Source organism: Sapajus apella, unplaced genomic scaffold (genome assembly GCF_009761245.1).
Source record: "Sapajus apella isolate SASKATOON/1434 unplaced genomic scaffold, GSC_monkey_1.0 scaffold33, whole genome shotgun sequence".
Classification (NCBI taxonomy): Eukaryota; Metazoa; Chordata; class Mammalia; order Primates; family Cebidae; genus Sapajus; species Sapajus apella.
The window spans coordinates 6,779,937-6,800,657 of record NW_022436973.1 but is presented as its reverse complement, the minus strand read 5'-3'; the positions used below and the strand labels follow the sequence as shown (position 1 = coordinate 6,800,657).

Sequence of the window (20,721 nt, the reverse complement as noted above, 5' to 3'; positions counted from 1 at the left end):
TAGTCTCTTTAAAAGTCAAAATTTCCCTACTTTTTTTGTTTTGCCAGAAGTTGATTTTTTTTTTTTTTTTTTTTTTGGTTTTTGTTTGTTTTGAGATGGAGTCACTGCAATGCCCAGGCTGGAGTGCAGTGGTGCCATCTTGGTTCACCACAACCTCCGCCTCCCCAGTTCAAGCAATTCTGCTGCCCCAGCCTCCCGAGTAGCTGGGACTACAGGTGTGGGCCACCATGCCCAGCTAATTTTTGTATTTTTAGTAGAGACAGGGTTTCACCATATTGGCCAGGCCGCTCTCGAACTCCTGACCTCAAGTGATCCACCTGCCTCAGCCTCCCAAAGTGCTGGGATTACAGGCATGAGCCGTGTCCGGGTGGGATGTTGATGTTTTTAAAGTATCCAAGCACTTTATAGAGTGGGACACCATTTGGTTTATGTTTTCTCATGGCCAGATTCAGATTAAAGGGTTTTCACAAGAATATGACTAGATGATGTCCCATGTCCTTGTACCTTTTTCCATCAGGGAGGCATTTGTTACTTCAGGGAAAGGCTGACAGCAGCTTCCCAGAGAAGCTGGGAAGAAGTCCTTGGCATCTGTGTTTCCAAAGCCTAGTCTTTGAGGAAACAGAGGGGACCAGGACAGAGAGCGGAAGTGCCCTCCTAAAGGCTGCAGGATGACCACAGAGGTGGCACAGGGGACAGGAGACTGTCAGCCACCCATGGGTCCCTCCCTGAGAACCCTACACAGCCCAGATTTCCCTTCTATAACCCCAAGCTCCCCAGGGTTTCACATTTTCACAGTCTTCGCACAGAGAAGGCTCAGCTAGCACTAGGAATAGCACTTGGTAGTAGCTGACCTTACAGACAGGACAGCAGGACAAAGCCACTACCACCAGGAGCCTGAGGGCCAAGGACCATGCGGAAGCCTCTGTGGGCAAATGCTGTGGAGAAAAGACCCGCTGAGATGAGGTTTCTACCACCAACAGTGGAATGGGCTGTATGACAGAAATTCTAAATCAAGTCTCCTGCCCGTCTGAATCTGTGGCCAATCTGAAAGCTGGCGTGGTCTCTGCTGCTGGCCCTGCCCCTACCATATGGTAGCCAGGGGGCTTTTCAAAATGCTGACTGGGCTGCATCACACTCTGCTTAACCCTTAAACCCAGCCTCCTCACCTTGGCCTTAGAGGCCGCCGCCCACCTCTCCAGCCACACTTCCAGTGAGAGCTGCCCTCAGCAACCTCAGAGCCTCCCACAGGGTGCCCCAGCCCTCCACCGATGAGCTGACATCAGCTCTTGCCTCCACTCTCAGGACAGATGGCCTTTCCTCAGGGAAACCCACAAAGCACCCTGGCCAGGCCAGGTTAGTGCTCTACACTTGGAGCACAAGAGTCGCTTTCCTTTGCTGTTGTCACAGATGTGATGATGCTTTAATATCTGTGTGATTATTTGTGAGTATCCGTCTCTATGCAGAAGATGATGGGCTCCCAAGGGTGGGAAGAGTGTTTTTTTTTTCACCAGGTCTCAGTTCCTGGCACAGAGTAGAGCCTCAAGAATGATTTCCTAAATGAAGGACCTTGGCGGAAAAGGCAGTATTTGACCTGGGCTTTCAGGGATGAGCAGGAGTTATCCGTGCTATGGCAGTGAAAGGCGCAGTGAGCACGGTGGCACAGGTGTAAGTGCTGCTACTCCAGGTGGGACCAGGGCCAGACTCGCCTTGAATGACAGGTTAACAAATAAGGCTTTCAGACCGGACACGGTGGCTCATGCCTATAATCCCAGCACTTTGGGAGACTGAGGTGGGCGAATCACTTGAGGCTTGGAGTTCAAGACCGGCCAAAATGGCAAAACCCCATCTCTACTAAAAAAAAAAAAAAAAAAAAAAAAAAGACCGGGCGCGGTGGCTCACGCCTGTAATCCCAGCACTTTGGGAGGCCGAGGCGGGTGGATCACGAGGTCAAGAGATCGAGACCATCCTGGTCAACACGGTGAAACCCCGTCTCTGCTAAAAATACAAAAAATTAGATGGGCATGGTGGCGCGTGCCTGTAATCCCAGCTACTCAGGAGGCTGAGGCAGGAGAATTGCCTGAACCCAGGAGGCGGAGGTTGCGGTGAGCCGAGATCGTGCCATTGCACTCCAGCCTGGGTAACAAGAGCGAAACTCCATCTCAAAAAAAAAAAAAAAAAAAAAAATTAGCCAGGTGTGGTGGTGCATACCTGTAATCCCAGCTACTCAGGAGGCTAAGGCACAAGAAGCGCTTGAGCCTGGGAGGAGGAGGTTGCAGTGAGCCAAGATCGCACCACTGCACTCCAGCCTGGGAAACAGAGCAAGGCTCAGTATTAAAAAGGAAAGGTAAGGCTTTTGGGGCCAGCTTGAAATGGAGCCAGGACATTTCTTACCACAGAACCCCACTTCCCATAAAACAGGAGCCTCCAGTATCAGCTTCCATAGACCCATGGTACTCTCTGGACCCAATGAACCTACACTTTGTCTCCAAAATGTGTCACCCCAGCTCAGGCCCTGTGAAGCCCTGTGGCCAACACAGAACATGGGTCTTCGGGGCCCCTCTGCCACCTTTATGGCTTTAAGTTTCTGTAAACTGACAACTTCCGCATGTAAGTCTCCAGCCTGTGTTTCTCCCTGAACTCCACCCTTCCCACTCAACATCTCCACTTGAATGCATAACAAGCAATTTACACGTCCACCACTAATAGCAGTAGATGGAATTCAGGAATTAGAAAACCACCATTTGGGCTGGACGCAGTGGCTCACGTCTGTAATCCCAGCACTTTGGGAGGCTGAGGCCGAGGATCACTTGAGGTCAGGGGTTCAACACCAGCTCAGGCAACACACTGAGACTTGCATCTCTATTTAAAAGAAGTTTTTTTTCTAAATGAAATACGAATAAATGTAACAGAAGATTTGCACAGTCAAAACTATAAAACATCATTGAAAGGAATTTATAAAGATATAAATAAATGGAAAGGGATCCCATATTCATGGACTGGAAGATTCAGTATTGGTAAGACAGGAACACTCCCCCAAATTAATCTACAGATTCCACACAACCCTTATCAAAATCCCAGGTCCCTTTTCTGCAGAAATTGAGAAGCTGATCCTAAAATTCACATGGAAATGTAAAATTTACTACAAAACTAATGTAATCAAGGCTGGGCATAGTGGCTCATGCCTATAATCCCAACACTTTGGGAGGCCGGGACAGGAGGATCTCTTGAGCCCAAGAGTTTGAGATCAGCTTGGGCAACACAACGAGATTCCATCTTTGTATTTTGTACAAAAAATACAAAAATTAACCAGGTGTAGTGGCACATGCCTATAGTTCCAGCTACTCAGAAAGCTGAGACATTAGGTAATCACTTGAGCCCAGGAGGTTGAGACTGCAGTGAGCCATGATCACAGCACTACAGTCCAGCCTGGGTGACAGAGCAAGACCCTGTCTCAAAAAATAAACACTCAAGATTATGTAGTACTGGCATAAGGGTAGACATATACATCAATGAAACAGAATTAAAGGTCCAAAATAAACCCATACATTTATAGACAACTGATTTTTGACAACAGTGCCAAGGGGATTCAATGAGGAAAGAAGTATTAACAAATGGTGCTAAATGCAGCAAAAGGAAGCTGGACCCTTACCCTGCAACATATACAAAATTAACCCAATGTGGATTAAAGACCGGAAAGCTAAAACTATCAAACTCTTGGCCAGGTGCAGTGCTTCAGTTCTCTATAATCCCAGCACTCTGGGAGGCCAAGGCGGGCAGATCACAAGATCAAGAGATTGAGACCACCCTGGCCAACATGGTGAAACCCCGTCTCTACTAAAAATACAAAAATTAGCTGGGCGTGGTGGCGCGTGTCTGTAATCCCAGCTACTCAGGAGGCTGAGGCAGGAGAATCACTTGAACCCAAGAGGCGGAGGTTGCTGTGAGCCAAGACCGCGCCACTGCACTCCACAACCTGGAGACAGAGCAAGACTTCAAAAAAAAAAAAACCTCTTAAAAGAAAACAAATGTAAACATTCACAACCTTGGATTAGGCAATGGTTTCTTGGGTATGACACCAAAGCACAGGCAACCAAAGAAAACACAGATAAACTAAACTTCAAAGTTAAAAACACTTGTGCTTCAAAGAACACTACCAAGAAAGTGAAAGGATAACCCATGTAATAGGAGGAAATATTTACAACTCATGTGTCTGATAAGGATGCAATAGCTGGAATATATAAAGAACATTTAACAGCTCAACACCAAAAGGCAAAGTTTTAAATACATAAAGGATCTAAAGAGATATTTCTTTCTTTTTTATTTTTATTTTTTGACTCACTGTCACCTAGGCTGGAAAGCAGTGGCGTGATCTTGGCTCACTGCAAACTCTGCAATGAAAAAGACTGAGGTACTGGGACATTCTATAATACAAATGAACCCCAAAAATATTATGCTAAGTGAAAGAAGCCAGACATTATATGACTGAATTTGTCTGAAGTTTCTAGAGTAGGCCAGGTGCAGCGGCTCATGCCTATAGTCCCAACACTTCAGGAGGCTGAGGCAGGCAGATCACCTGAGGTCGGGAGTTCAAGACCAGCCTGGCCATCATGGTGAAACCCCATTTCTACTAAAAATACAAAAAAATTAGCCGGGCACAGTGGTGGGCACCTGTAATCCCAGCTAGGCTGAGGCAGGAGAATCGCTTGAACCCGAGAGGTGGAGATTGCAATGAGCCCAGAACACGCCATTGCACTCCAGCCTGGGCAACAAGAAATTCCATCTCAAAAAGAAAAAAAAAAAAAAAAAGAAGAAAAAAAGTTTCTAGAGTAAACAAGCTGGCTGGGCATGGTGACTCATGCCTGTAATCCCAGCACTCTGGGAGGCTGACACGGGGAGGATCACGTGAGGTCAGGATTTCGAGACCAGCCTGGCCAACATGGCGAAACCCCATTTCTACTGAAAATACAAAAATAAGCCGGAGCACGGTAGCAGGTGCCTATAGTCTCAGCTACTAGGGAGGCTGAGGCAGGGGAGTCGCTTGAACCCAGGAGGCAGAGGCTGCAGTGAGCCAAGATCATGCCAGTGCACTCCCACCTGGGTGACAGAGCAAGACATCTCAAAACACAGAAACAAATGTCTAGAGTAAGCAAACTGATAGAGAGGAAAAGTGGATCCACAGTCACCAGGGGCTGGGATGAGAGGAAAATGAGGAATGCCTGCTGACAGGTACAGAGTTTCTTTGGGGGATTACTTACTAAAATGTTCTGGAATTACATAGCAGTGCTGTTGATTATATAGCTTTGTAGACACACCAAAGCCACTGAATTGCACACTTCATAGGTGAATTTTACGGTTTATAAATAACAATTTAAGCTTTTCTTTAAAATACAGAAAACCTTTAGAATAAGAAAAATATTTGCAGGCCAGGCGCAGTGGCTCACACCTGTAATCCCAGCACTTTGGGAGGCCAATGCAGGCAGATCACCTGAGGTCAGGAGTTTGAGACCAGCCTGACCAACATAGAGAAACCCCGTCTCTACTAAAAAATACAAAAATAACTGGGCATGGCGGCACGTGCCTGTAATCCCAGCTACTCGGGAGGCTGAGGCAGGAGAATCGCTTGAACCTGTGAGGCAGAGGTTGCGGTAAGCAGAGACTGCAGCATTGCACTCCAGCCTGGGCAACAAGAGTGAAACTCCATCTTAAAAAAATATATAGGCTGGCCATGGTGGCTCATGCCTGTAATCCCAGCACTTTGGGAGGCCGAGGTGGGCAGATCACCTGAGGTCAGGAGTTCCAGATCTGACAAACATGGAGAAACCCCATCTCTAAAAAAATATATATGTGTACACACACACACACACACATATATGTGTGTGTATATATATATGTATATGTATATATGTGTGTATATATGTATACATATGTATTTATATGTATATATATCTGTATATATGTGTATATATCTATATATACATATATGTAGATATAGATATATACATACACACACATATACATATTACAAACATATATTGCAAACATGTATATATATGTCTGCAAATCATATAAAGGGATTAATATCCAAAATATGTTTTTAAAACGCCTAGAATTCTACAAAAAAAAACCTGCTCTTTAAAATGGGCAAAGAACTTTTTTTTTCCTTTTTTTTTTTTTTTTTTTGAGACCAAATCTCACCCTGTCGACCAAGCTGGAGTTCAACGGCACCATCTTGTCTCACTGCAACCTCCACCTCCCGGGTTCAAGCAATTCTCCTGCCTCAGCCTCCAGAGTAGCTGGGATTACAGACACGCACGACCACATCCAGCTAATTTTTGTATTTTTGGTACAGATAGGGTTTCACCATGCTGGCCAGGCTCGTCTTGAACTCCTGGCCTCAAGTGATCTGCCTGCCTCAGCCTCCCAAAGTGCTGAGATTACAGGCAAGAGCCACCGCACCCGGCCCCTTGTACAATGTTGATGGGAATTTAAAATGGTACAGCCACTGCAGGAAACAGTTATTGCAGTTCCTCATAATATTAAAAATAGAAAAACCATTTGATCCAGCAATTCCATTTCTGGGCATATGTCCAAAAGAACTGAAAACAGAGACTTATATGTTCACAATGCCAGGTTAAAAAAACAACAGTGGGGACTTGAAGAGACCACGTTCACAGGCACATTATTCAGAATAGCCAAAAAGTGGAAGCAACCCAAGTGCCGTCCATGATGAATGGATAAACAAAATATGCACACAATGGAATATTATACAGCCCTAAAAAGGACGAGAGCCTGGGCAACATGGCAAGATCCCATTTCTACAAAAAGAATTTTTAAAAAAGTAGCCAGGGCCAAGCACAGTGGCTCAGGCCTATAATCCCAGCACTCTGGGAGGTCCAAGCGGGGGACCTTGTTTCCACAAAAGGGTTAGCTGGGTGTGCTGCCACATGCCTACAGCCCTAGCTACTTGGGGAGCGTCGAGGCAGGAGGACTGCTTGAGCCTAGGTCAAGGCTGCAGTGAGCTATAATTGTGCCACTGCAGGCGAGCCAGGGCGACAGAGTGAGACCCTATCTCAAACCCCCCACCCCCAAAAAGAAATTCTGATATATGCTAAACATCGATGACCCTGGAGCTTGAGGACATTATGCTGGGTGAAATAAGTCAGTGACAAAAGGTCAAATACTATATGATTCCACTTACATAAGGTTCGAATGAGTAGAGAAACTCACAGAAACAGAAAAACTATGACTGCCAGGGGCTGGGAGAGGGGCAAGGTGGAGTTAGTGTTTAGCGGCAAGGAGTCCGGCTGTGGAAGATGAAAGTGTTCTGGAAATGGACGGTGGTGACGGCTGCACAGCAAAGCGAATGTACCTCATGCCACGAAGCTGTACACTCAGAAACATTGGCTTTTGGACCAGAAAAAATTCCTCTAAAGGACATTATTGGGATAACTGGCACAACCTCAACATGGGCTGTAAATTAGGTAATTAAATCAATGTGAAAATTTCCCTGACTTTTATAATTGTACTATGCATATTTATGAGAATCTCCTTTTTAGGAGGTACTCACTGAAAAATGTAGAGATAACAGGACATATGTATGCAAGAAACTCTCAAATGGTTGGAGGTGGGAATAAATAAATTTAAATATAGCTGGGCTTATAGCCCGGTGCCATGGCTCACAGCTGTAATCCCAGCACTTTGGAAGGCTTGGGGGGAGAGGGTGGATCCCCTGAGGTCAGGAGTTCGAAACCAGCCTGGCCAACATGGCAAAACCCTGTCTCTACTAAAAATACAAAATTAGCTGGGCATGGTGGTGCATGCCTGTAATTCCAGCTACTCAGGAGGCTGAGGCAGGAGAATTACTTGAAACCCGGAGGCGGAGGTTGCGGTGAGCCAAGATCGCGCCACTGCACTCCAGCCTGGGCAACAAGAGCAAAATACTGTCTCAAAAAAAAAAAAAAAGAAAAAAAAGATTATATTTTCTCGTAACATAAAACATGCCAAGAAAAAAATATAAATATAAATGGTGACAAATGGAGAATCTAGATGAAGGTACACAGGGTTCTTTGCACAGTTCTTGCAACTTTATCCTAACTTTGAAATCATTTCAAAATAAAGTTTTTAAAAATTATTTTGTCAAAAATAGTTTCTTATCCCCAAACTGCCCCACACAGCAAACCCATCTTAGAAAATGGCAGCTCTATCTTTCTGGTTGCTCAGGTCGAAATTCTCAAGAGTCCACCCTGACTCTTCTCTTTCACACACGTTCCAATCCACCCGCAGATCCTACCGGCTGCACCTCGGAAATGGTTCCAGCACCCACCCCTCGGCCTCCCCGCTAGTTCGGATCAGCTTGACCCTTGCTGGGTCCTCACAGGTCCCCTGCTCAGGGACTCAGCCCCCTCCCTTCTATTTTCAACACAGCACCCAGAAGGATTCCGTCAAAACCCAAGCCAGGTCATCTCCTGCTCAGAACTCTCGGACACCCCACGTGGCCTACTGGGAGCCACGGAGGGGGTCCCCGCTGCTTCTCAGCCCCTCCGGCTCCCGCCCCTATCCTCCTGGCCTCCTTGGGCTGGCAACCCTGAGCCCTGGAGCCCTCATGGCAGGGTGCAGAATCTCATCTCCTGTCTGCCCAAATGTCACTGCCCAGGGCACCCCGCAGACGGCTCCCCCGCCCAGGCCCAAGGCTGCAGAGCTGCTAGTTCATCGTGTTTCCCTCGACAAAACCAGTTCCTGCAGCCCCGTTCTGGCGGGCGGCTGCTGATGTGGACAGAGCGAGTCATGGGGCGTCGGGGTCCCTGGGCCCCCCTCACCCCCTCTGCCCCCCGCCCGCCGAGAGCCATTCCCCGCCAGAGGAAGCTGCGCTCCCACGGCCTGCGTGAGCCGGAGGCCTCTGGGGAAGCGGCCCTGGACGTTCTGCTTGCCTCGCTGGAGGGGAAGGGGCAGCCCAGAGGGAACCCCCACTCCCCCACCCCCATTGCCATCACATCCCCTCCCTACAAGGACCTCGGTGCACCCCGAGCAGGCACAGCAAGGGAGGGGGGCTCATCCCAGGGTGCCCCCGCCTGCCAGCCCGTGGGCCGAGGCCAAATAAGGCCGAACGGCAGCTAGGGCCGCCCACCGCGCCCCGCGGCCCCGCCCTGCGCACATTCTTCTGCCTTGTAAGGCCGGGCCGCCGCACCCCGCCCCTGCCCCGAGTCCCGACCCGACGGCCGGCCCAAGTCCACGCATCCAGCGAGCCTGAGCGCCTTCTCCATACCAGGTGGGAGCCGGGGCCCGGGGGTCTTGAGGACGGGACTGATGGCCCAGGGCTGGAGATGAGAGGTGGCCTGGGCCCGACCCCGCTGTCACGGGGGCAGAGGCGGGCCCCACGGACCGGGATGTGGTAGGGTGTGGGGCTACGAGTTTGCTGGGGGCCGACAGGGACTCTGGCCAGAGGCCGGGCAGCAGGAAGACTGTTCTGGCCTCTGGGAAGCAGTGGTCCTGCGGCAAGGGAAGGACATTGTCCAGGGTCTGCCCCTTTGCTGAGGAGCTAGAGACGCCAGACCTCAGGGGAGCCGGGGGATGGGGTTGCGATTGCCAGCGTCCCGGACCCAGTGGAGCCATGTGTGTCACTGATGGAGAAACAGCTCTGTGGGACTCCATGCCCCCCAGAGCATCCGTGTCCCCTCCCCATCTCCCATCCCCACACCCTGGGAGAGGAGAGGGAGACGAAGACCGGGGGCCCTCCCAACACTGCCCGGGCGGTATGTGTGGACCTGGGCTTCCCCTCTCTGGGTCATCTTGCCTGTGACTGGGGAAGGTCTGCCAAGATCCCCGATGGACTCACCCCTGCGGGGCAGGACGAGGACTCTGGGCTGAGAGAACTCTATCCCTGCTCTTCCCAGCCCTCCAGCTGCTCTAAGGAGGAGCCTCAGATGAGGTGCACTCAAGAGGGAGGCATCTGGCCTGCCCAGCTCCAGGCACTAGAGGTCATGGGGGCACTGCCCTGTGCTGGCTTCAGCCCAGCCTTTGCTGTTATGGTGCGAATCTGTAAACTAGGATGGGGGACGTGGCATCTAGTCACAGCCAGGCCAAGTATCGGTACTGATTCCTGGTGTCTAGGGCCCCTGAAGGGGAAAGCGATGGCCCCAGAACTAAAGGCCCTGCCTATGCCTAACCCTCGCCCATGCCTGACCCTGGCCCCTCCACCAGGCCCAGAAGGTGCCTCTGGTCACGCAGAGCTCTTTGCCGCTCCGCTGCCACAGGCCCGCCTAAGGACGGGTGCTCCCTGTTTTGTTCGAGCCTGGAAGGCACCAGGAACCAAGTTTGTTCCCCACTGACACAAACCTAGCTCTGGAGTCCTGGCCTCCAGGTGGCCTCTTCCCCTCTCATGGGCACTCCACTCCCCTTCTGGGGCCTGTTTTTCTAACTGCACCATGGGGGGTACCCCCTCTCTGCCCACCACTTCCCACGATTGCTGGGATAGACATAGTGGCCTTGTGCAAACCCTCAAGACCAGTGCTCCCAGCCACACCATGGCAAAGAGTGCAGACCAGGTGGCCACAAAGGCAGAGGGGCCCAGCTGGGATCAGACCCAGCTGTGGGTGGCCTGGCCATGCCTGCCTTAGAGCTTCACTGGACAAGTGTGGTGGGACAGTGATGGCCATCACAGCCTCTGTTGGCCGCAGTGCACTGCCCCTCTGCACACAGCCTTCTGTGGCCACCACAAGTCAAAAGTTCCAGAGAACACTGGACTCAGGGAAGGACTGGGCCCATCCAAACCACAAGAGAGGAGGGGCCAACTTCTGGGGACAATGGCGCTCCCTTCCAGGTCATGGGAAAGAAGGGCTTCTATCTTTCTGAACCATGCAAGAAACACTGAGGGCTGGGTGTGTAGGTCCGTGGGACGTGGGCAGCCACTGTCTTGTGACTACGGGCAGTGATGGCGCTGGGGACCAGCTGGGGCTGGCGAGGATTCCAGTCCAGGGTTGAAGATCTCAAAGGCCAAGGACTGAGAATGACTTGAACAGAGTCATGGGATGAAGGCCTGGAAACAGCTCAAGTCACAGCCACACAGCCTGGGGTGAACAACAGACAGAGCAGGCTTCCCGGAGACCCTGGACCCAGGGGCTTGGGCAGAGGGAAGAGGGGCCACAGTCCTGAGACTTCAGCCAGACCCACACTGCCCCAGCCGAGGGAAGGAGGCACTGGGTCTTCAGGTGCATATCCCCCCAAGCCGTGACAAGTGTTCAGGGAAAGAATCCCAGGCCTGGCCTCAGTTTCCCCATCTGTACAGTGGAAATAGCAGACTGCCAAAGTTGCCTTCATATAGTAATTCATATAAACTGGGGGATCTATGCTGGCCCATGAGGGAGAGAGATCTATTTAGATGTTTACCGTGGAAGCAAGGGTGAAGGGAATAGCTCCCCAAGGCGGGATCTCAAGAACTAGGCTGCAGAAGAAAGAGCACATGGGAGGAGGGACCACAGAGGAAAGTCTGGGAGTGTCCTGGGAACCACAGAGGTCAGCAGGGCAGGATCGCAGATCACAGGAGGGATGCCATGAGGGCTGTCAGAGAGGCCAGGAGGGACTCGCACGGGGCCTTGAATGCCAGGATGAGAGGTCCAGACTTCCTCTGAGAGGCAGCAGGAACCTTCAAGGGCTTCAAAGTGACAGATGTAAATCAGAGTCTGTATGGGACAGAAGAGGCTGGCTGGAGGCTAAGAAGCCAGGTCTAAACAAGGGTGAAGAAGCTGGGGTTCTAAGCCCAAGCAAGCCTCATACCCCGATAAGCACTGGGGAGTCAGAACAAGGAGGGACCCAGGATCAGTCTATGACCACCCCCCCAGAGGGTTAGTCAGACTCCCTGAGGTGGACAGGCAGAGGGTTGACTGCCCAGAGCCTCCTAGAACCTCAGGTGGGCAGCGGAGGGATGGAGCGGGAGGGTGAGGAACGGCAGGAATGCAGGACTGCTAATGCAGCTCCTTCCGGTGGGGCCAGGGAACCTGGACAGCAGCCCCGGAGAGCCCTCACGGACTCCCACAAGTGGACCCACTTTGTCACTTGGAAAGAGAGAGGGATAGTGCAAATGCTATTAAGGATTAAAGAAGATAAAGCACGGTAATGGCTGGCACCAAGCCCAATCCTAAGTGTTTTACCCAAACAGTCACAGCCAAAAAAGCTGATTCCACAGCCGGCACTGATCCAGGGGCTCTCGGGTCAGTTTGTCCCTACTGCTCGGCACTCCCCTCAGGCCCCCAGTCCCAGATGAGGACTCTCAGGCTCAAAGAAGTAGAGGAAGCTTGTTCAGAATCACACAGCCCACATTTGTCTGCTTTTCTGAAGAACTGGGTGGTGGGAGCCCCAGATCCGTAGGTGGCCTTGAATGCCAGGCCCACGTGCTAAAAGCCAGTCTGGAGGAAGCAGGAAGATTCCCTGGCCCAGAGGCACAGGGTCACCCTGACTTCCACCCCTTCCTGCAGGGAAGCCCCACCCACCTGAAGCCAAGATGTCCAGCAAGCGGGCCAAAGCCAAGACCACCAAGAAGCGGCCACAACGGGCCACATCCAATGTCTTCGCAATGTTTGACCAGTCCCAGATCCAGGAGTTTAAGGAGGCTTTCAACATGATCGACCAGAACCGTGATGGCTTCATTGACAAGGAGGACCTGCACGACATGCTGGCCTCGCTGGGTGAGCTGGTATAGGGACGGGTGAGATGGGACGGGTGAGATGGGGCGGGTGAGATGGGGTGGGGCTCAGGCATTTACAAGACACCTCCTGTGTAGTGAGACACGTGGTGTCCATCTTAGAGAAGAGTTGCCATTACTTAGTCTGTTTAACAGGGAAACTGCGGCACAGAGCAGGTCAAGCACTGACCTGAGGTCCAGCACAGGGTCTGAACCTAGAGAGCCTGACTCCACAGTGGGCCTGTCTTAGGCAGATTTGTACACTGGGCTGCCAGGTATCATTTCATTTAAAGAAAGGGGTCAGCATCTAAATAAAAGTGTGAACTGCAGGCTGTCCACTGCACAGACGGGAAACTGAAGCTGGGTTGCGGGGGCAGACCAGCTCCCCTCCTTTAGAGGTCACCCATCCCAGTGTCTCATAGCCTCTCTGGTCCCAGTGACTTCCCCAGGATCAGGACCTTAGAACTAAAAGGGTACAAAAGTCAAGTACCATGCTCTATTGCAGATGGGGAAACACAGGCCCAGAGGTAAGGCCTCCAGAGACCATACCCTAGGCCATGGGCCTGCCCCGACATCCCTCCCAAAGCGCCAGCCACTCTCAGCTCAGTTCCTGTGCACCCTTTATCCCGGGTGACAGCTTTCAGACCAGACACTGCCTGGGGGAGGGAGAGTCCAGGACCAGAGGACACAGCCCCATGACAGTCAAGCCTCGAGCTTTGGGGCCAGAGAGTCAGTCTCTAGTACAGTCCTGTGCACGTTTCTCTTCCTGTGAAAGGAGGCCATGGCCCTGATGTTTACCTACAAGGCATCAAGCGGGAGGACCAGGCAGCCCTGAGCAGGAGACCTGACAGCACGCTGCCCCTACCCTGAGCACCAAACCTTTCCCGGCTTCAGGCCAGGCTCGCTTGAAGGGTCCCTCCCCAAGGAGGTCACCTGGCAGGAAGTCAATTCTAGGGTTTTTACCTGGGGCCTTCCCAACTTCATGGAAGGACTCCTCTTGAGCCTCAGCCTCCCTGACCATCCCAGGAGAACACAACAGAGTGACTAAGGCTCAGGGACCTGAAAACTTCCTATTTCCAAGGCCGCACCCTGCACCCATGCCTCTAAACCCCTGAGACTTGATGACAGCTCTGGATGTCTACCCAGAAAAACATGGCTCGTGTTTGTAGCTCATATCAGTGGGTCTGCAGATGAGTCATAGCTTCATCTTCAAGTTAAAAACAAGAGCAGCAAATTAATAATAATAAATTCTGCAGGTATTATCTTAAATCTCAAAGCAATCCTATTGAACAGATGCAATTATCATTCCTACTTTGCAAACAAGGAAACTGAGGCTCAGAGAGGTTAAGTACTTTACCCAACATCACACAGATACTGAGTAGTGGGGCTACAACAGAAACCCAGCAGTTGGTTCCAGAGTCAGCAGGCCTACGCCAGGCATTGTTATGAGCCTTTTACAACTACTGTCTTATCCGTCTTCACAGTCCCCCTAAGAGATGGGGGAAACCAAGGTGCACAGCTGGGATCCAAACCCAGGCCTGTGTGACAGCAAAGCACTGTGTCTGGACTTTGGGGTTAGTCTGCCTGGGTTCAAATGCCAGGTCTACTCAAGTCCCCTCCTTACTTCCTGTCTGACCCTGGATAAGTCACCTGGCCTCTCTGTGCCTCAGCTTCTGTACCTGTGAAGTGGAGGTAAGAGTGCAGACCTCACGGGGTGGTAGAAGTTAAATGCAATAAGGCACGTGGTGCACCAGCCACAGTGATCAGTCTGCAGAGGGTCGTTTTTATCAAAGGTTAGTTGAGCACTGCCGGCTGCTGACATCCAGGCCACAGGAGGGAACGTGGAAGCAACCAGGGGCTCCCAGCCCCATTGCTGTGGCTGCCCTGGTGCCATGCTTTATAGTTCACAAAACTCACTACCTCCCGTCTCACACAGAGCCTTGAAGGGCAGGGGTGGACGGGGGTGGGAGTTGCCCCAGGACCACTGGCTGTAACACCCTACCCGCCACAGGGAAGAACCCGACAGACGAATATCTGGAGGGCATGATGAGCGAGGCCCCAGGGCCCATCAACTTCACCATGTTCCTCACCATGTTTGGGGAGAAGCTCAACGGCACCGACCCCGAGGACGTGATCCGCAATGCCTTTGCCTGCTTCGATGAGGAAGCCTCAGGTTCGTGGTGCCCCAACCACCACCCTGCATGCCAGTGGGGCCAGGCCCAGCCCAGGCATTCCATGCCTCTGCCTCTAAGCGCCAGAACAGATATCACCCATCTCCCAGGTTCTGTTACCAGAACTATGAAAGCCAGGCCACCTCCTTATTCTTGCTGCAAAGGCTAGGCCAGAACAGCCCATGGCCACCAAGGCTGCTGCCTTCTTGATCTCTCCTGCTGGCCCAGTGTACATTCTCCATCTGCTTTAGATCTTTCCAGAAATCAAACCATTTCATGCCTTTCTTGCCAACAAGGTACAGAAACTGGCTCCCATCCTCAGATCTCCTAGCGGACGTTCTGTCCCTTGGCTCATTTTTCCCAGGGGCATGTCAGGGTGATGATAGCCATTGCCATGCGCCACACGGGGCTGAAGCACATTCAAAGAGTTTTCCTGACCACCTTCACAGTCCCTCGCCAGCATGGCATATTTTCATCCCCGTTTTCTAGATTAAACAGGGGTTAAGGACCTTGCCCAAAGTCACACAGCTAGGGAGAATAGGAATCAGCATTTCAACTGAGGCAGTGGAACTCCAAAGCTCACGCTTACAACAGGGTGTACCCAGCACCCCCTGCGTCACAGCCCCAAGTTCCCCGAGTGACACCTCGGAGACAGTCGCACTGCACACCACCACCCCCTGGGACCCAGCAAGCTCTCCATGCACATCTCCATTCCTCAGACTGACCAGCAATGAAGACTATCTTCCCAGCCCCTCTAGGTCTGCAAGAGCTGCCAGGGGGCTGAGGGATGGGAGTGCCATGTGTGTCCCAGCCCAAGTTCCTGTTCTCACCCACCCTGCCCCTGCCCCCAGGTTTCATCCATGAGGACCACCTCCGGGAGCTGCTGACCACTATGGGTGATCGCTTCACAGATGAGGAAGTGGACGAGATGTACCGGGAGGCACCCATTGACAAGAAAGGCAACTTCAACTATGTGGAGTTCACCCGCATCCTCAAACATGGTGCCAAGGACAAAGACGACTAGGCCACTCAGCACCCTGACACCCCGGCCCCTGCCAGTCACCCCTCCCCACACACACTTATCCATACCAGCTCCTTGCCCATGACCCTCACTCAGGGATCCCCCCTTTGATGGGCTAGGGTCCCAGCTCCCATGGAGGAAACAGGCCAGGAGATGTACGTGCCGGGCTGAGGCAGGTGTTCCCACCATGACCCCAGAGCCCTGGGCTGGAGTCTCTGACCCCTCCAAGGAAAGACCACCTTCTGGGGACATGGGCTGGAGGGTAGGACCTGGAGGCACAGAGGAAAGGCCCCATTCCTGGGCTGCTCCCCGAGGAGGAAGGGGCCCTGAGTCCTGGGATCAACACCACTTCACGGGCACCCCCACACAAACAGAAGCTCACCAAGGTCCCCTCCCTATACCCTGACTGGCCACTGCTGCACACCCACCCAGAGCACACCACCTGCCATGGGAGCATGCTCAGGAGTCACGGGCAGCATAGACATCTGCCCCAAAGGAGGCAGAATCTCCAATAGAGGGCTGAGCACTGCTTCTGGTCTGTGTGTCTGTGGTTTGGGTAAAATAAGGGGACCCCAGGCCTGAAACCCCCTCCCACCCTCTCCTGCCATCCCAGATTTTGCCCTGCTCCTCCCACCCTGGCCTCGGGAAGGCTGGGCATCCTCCAGCCATACAGTCCCCAAAGCCTCTGGGGACTAGAGTCTCTAGTATGGGGACTCTGTGCTCAGCTGAGATCAGACGGGGGTAGGGGACAGAGGGAACGGGCCTGGTGGCCTTCTCAGGGCTTGTGGGAAAGGCAGGACCATGGGAATCACCATGTCCAATCCCATGGAGGGTTCCAGGCCTCTGGTCAGGCAGAGGTCAGGCCACAAAGCTCTCAGGACTAGAGCTCTGGGTCCCCGAAGAACAGGGAGGCTCCAGGAATAGTGATGAGGCGGGCATCCCAGCAGCTCAGGGTTGGAGGTGGGAACAAGGGGTTTCCCAGCCCTGAGCAGCTGGTGGGTGAGGTCAGTCCCAGGACCAGCAGCACGGCTGCCACAGCTTTCCACATCCCTGTGTACGTATAGCAGGCAGCGCGGGGATCCCTGCTACTAGTGGATGATGGGGACACTGTCAGGGCCTGAGGGGTAGAAAGAGTGGCTGAATGACTGAGCAGAGAGCCCAGAGGGGCAGGGACTGCCTGGGTCACCCACTGGGCCTGGGGCAGAGTGAGGACTGGACCCATCCCACTTGACCCCAGCAAGCGGACCCAGCTTGGTCCTGAGGACTTCTCCAGAGGTCACCCAGTGTAGACAGCTGCAGCACTCAGAAAAGGTCCCAGATCAGTGCCAAAGGGGAGCTGAGTACCAGGAGACCCCGCGTCTGACCAGGAGGCCCTAACCTCCCGCAGGCCTTAACGCCAGGCCCTGCTCAGAGCCTGGGTGAAACTCCTTATCCTGGCTCCAAACAGAGCCCCAAAAGTCCCTAATCTCAACTCCAGAAGGGGCAAGCCCCAACCAACTTCCAAACCAGGCCCAAATAGTATCCCAGGCTCAGTCCCAACCACAGCGTCGCCCTGGCCACAGACTGCGGGCCTCCAACTACACACACAGCCCTGCGCGATGCTCAGCCTGGCCACTCATTCGATGCTGCCAACCTGAGGGTATTGGGGGGGTCTCAGGGTGTCCCAGGGCACTGGCCACACATGCCTGACACCAGGGTCATAAGGTCCTCTCAGCAGAGCCACTGCAGCACCAAAGGCCTTTCTAGAAGGAGGCAAGGACATGTCATCTAGAGGCCAAGCCCTAATGTGCAATTCTGTCACAGCCCACCCCCTCTACCCCAAGACAGAAGAGCTCACATTCAAGCGGGAAGAGGTCAGGACCAGTCCAGCCTCATTGGCTTCAGAACTGGACTGGGGCTACCAGGACCCACAGGAAGGGAAGAGGAACGTGCTCTGGGCAGGGCAGGGCAGGGCAGGGCAGGACCCGCAGCACCAGCAGGCCAGCAGTAAAGACCCCCAGAACTTTCTAAGTCGCACAAAACCCAGAAGCCACAAAGGAAAAGACTCATGGATTTAAATGCATGAAGTCAAAATTATTTTTGTAGGGCTAAAGAAACCATAGCAAAGTTAAAGCCAAATGCATACTGGGAGGAAATATCTGCAGCATATTTAACAAAACAAGACCTAACACTATAATCTCTTAAAGCTTCAATAACGGAATCAGAAAAAGACAATGCGGTAGGAAGAAATGGTAACACGAAAGGAATCTAAGAAGAAATACATACACTTCATAAACACATTTTAAATACTCAGCAAATATGTTTTTTTTTTTTTTCTTTTTTTTTTTGAGACGGAGTTTTGCTCTTGTTGCCCAGGCTGGAGTGAAATGGCGCGATCTTGGCTCACCGCAACCTCCGCCTCCTGGGTTCAGGCAATTCTCCTGCCTCAGCCTCCTGAGTAGCTGGGATTACAGGCACGCACCATCATGCCAGCTAATTTTTTGTATTTTTAGTAGAGACGGGGTTTCACCATGTTGACCAGGATGGTCTCGATCTCTTGACCTCGTGATCCACCCGCCTCGGCCTCCCAAAGTGCTGGGATTATAGGCGTGAGCCACCGTGCCCGGCCAGCAAATATGTTTTTACGTGTTCAACATCATTGTAAGACTGTAAAATTTTCTATTTTTTAACTAGTATTTTTCTAGCCTTCTGAAGACCGGGTCTCTCTCTTGCCCAGGCTGGAGTGCAGTGCTGTGATCACGGTTCCCTGCAGCCTAGAACTCCCAGACTCAAGCAATTCTCAAACCTCAGCCTCCTGAGCAGCTAGTACTACAGACCTGTACCACCATGCCTGACTAGTTTTTTATTTCTTTGTAGAGACAGGGTCTCACAATGATGCCCAGGCTGCTCTCAAACTCCGGGGCTCAAGCAATCCTTTTGCCTCAGCCTCCCAAAGTGCTAAGATTACAAGTGTGAGCCACCACACCTGGCCTTAATTTTTAAATTTTTGTGGTTTTTCTTTTTTGAGATAGCGTTTCACTCTTATTGTCCAGGCTGGAGCACAATGGTGTGATCTTAGCTCACTGCAACCTCCATCTCCCAGGTTCATGCAATTCTCCTGCCTCAGCCTCCTGAGTAGCTGGGACCCCAGGCACCCAGCACTATGCCCGGATAATTTTTTCTTTTTCTTTTTTTCTTTTTTTTTTTTTTTGAGACAGAGTTTCACTCATGCTACCCAGGCTGGAGTGCAATGGCGCGATCTCGGCTCACCGCAACCTACGCTCCCGAGTTCAGGCAATTCTTCTGCCTCAGCCTCCTGAGTCGCTGGGATTACAGGCATGCGCCACCATGCCCAGCTAATGTTTTGTATTTTTAGTAGAGACGGGGTTTCACCATGTTGACCAGGATGGTCTCGATCTCTTGACCTTGTGATCCACCCGCCTCAGCCTCCCAAAGTGCTGGGATTACAGGCGTGAGCCACCACGCCCGGCCCCGATAATTTTTTCTATTTTTGGTAGAGACATGGTTTCACCATGTTGGCCAGGCTGGCCTCAAACTCCTGACCTCAGGTGATCCACCTGCCTCAGCCTCCCAAAGTGCTAGGATTACAGACATGTGCCACCACATCTAGTCAATGTTTAAATTTTTGGTAGAGATGGGATCTCGCTTTTTTGCCCAGGCTGGCTTAGACTCTTGGCTTCAAGTGATCCTCCTGCCTCAACCTCCTAAGTACCTGAGACTACAAGCACACACCACCACACCTGACAAGTTTCCTTTTTTTAATTCCTCCAAAGGCTGGCACTTTTAAAACATAAGAATTTCCATTTATTTTCTGAAAATTTTTGTGTTTCCTTATCTTTCTGGCAGCCTCATTAGGCTCTATAAAATAATCCAAATAAATCTTAAATTTTTTTTTGACATAGTTTCCTCTGTCACCCAGGATGGAGTGCAGTAGGGTGATCTCAGCTCACTCTAACCTCCGCCTCCCAAGTTCAAGTGATTCTCCTGCCTCAGCCTCCCAAGTAGCTGGGATTACAGGCGTGTACCACCGTGCTCGGCTAATTTTGTATTTTTAGTAGAGATGGGGTTTCACTATGTTGGTCAGGCTGGTCTCAAACTCCTGACTTCAGGTGATCCACCCACCACAGCCTCCCAAAGTGCAGGGATTATAGGTGTGCGCCATAGTGACCAGCCTAGATCTTAAAATTTAAGAGATATTATAATTTAATTTGATATACTATGGAGATAGAAAAATATTTCAAATTCATATAGACACAGGCACTTGAAGCTTCAGTTCTACAATCTCATTCATATGTCAAGTTAAACCAAAATACACAAAAACTCACCTACCCACATCTCAATAGGCTTTCTCCTTTCAATGTTTCCTTAACAGACCTGAGATCACAAACACATGAAATAATGACCAAAAAAACCTAACAAATCAGGTTTTCTGTCTTCTCTCTCTAGATAGAAAATAGACCCTCCACCATCCTGATAGAGATAAATAAAGAGATCATAAAACCACTGTTGCCAGATACGAGAAACAGCTTGGTCAAGAACCATAAACAAAACAGAGAATCAGGCCAGGCACACTGGCTCGCGTCTGTAATCCCAGAACTTTGGGAGGCCAAGGAGAGCAGACCACTTGAGGTCAGGAGTTCAAGACCAGCTTGGCCAACATGGTGAAACCCTGTCTCCAATAAAAATGCAAAAATTAGCCAGGCATCGTGATACACACCTGTACTCCTAGCTACTCAGGAAGCTGAGGCAAAAGAATCGGTTGAACCTGGGAGGTGCAGGTTGCAGTGCGCTGAGATTGCACCACTGCACTCCAGCCTGGGCAACAGAGTGAGACTCCGTCTCAAAAAAAAAAAAAA

General features: G+C 51.5%; 1 protein-coding gene and 1 long non-coding RNA gene across 4 annotated transcripts in view; one reads left to right on the top strand and one right to left on the bottom strand.

Moving 5' to 3' along the window:
* The window catches only part of LOC116562742, a 72,537-nt gene that overhangs the window by 26,938 nt on the left and 24,878 nt on the right, over nt 1-20,721 (bottom strand). The window lies entirely within an intron of this gene.
* MYL9 (myosin light chain 9) lies at nt 9,158-16,398 on the top strand. The gene is made up of 4 exons (XM_032295050.1): nt 9,158-9,265; nt 12,468-12,677; nt 14,685-14,846; nt 15,696-16,398. Exons 2-4 carry the CDS (start codon nt 12,494-12,496, stop codon nt 15,866-15,868), a joined length of 519 nt encoding a protein of 172 aa, XP_032150941.1. The 5' UTR covers nt 9,158-9,265; nt 12,468-12,493; the 3' UTR covers nt 15,869-16,398.

Coding starts and splice junctions, on each gene's coding strand:
- MYL9 (XM_032295050.1), top strand. CDS start 12,494: ATGTCCAGCAAGCGGGCCAAAGCCAAGACCACCAAGAAGCGGCCACAA. Junction 12,678..14,684: donor CGACATGCTGGCCTCGCTGG/GTGAGCTGGTAT, acceptor TACCCGCCACAG/GGAAGAACCCGACAGACGAA. Junction 14,847..15,695: donor CTTCGATGAGGAAGCCTCAG/GTTCGTGGTGCC, acceptor CCCTGCCCCCAG/GTTTCATCCATGAGGACCAC.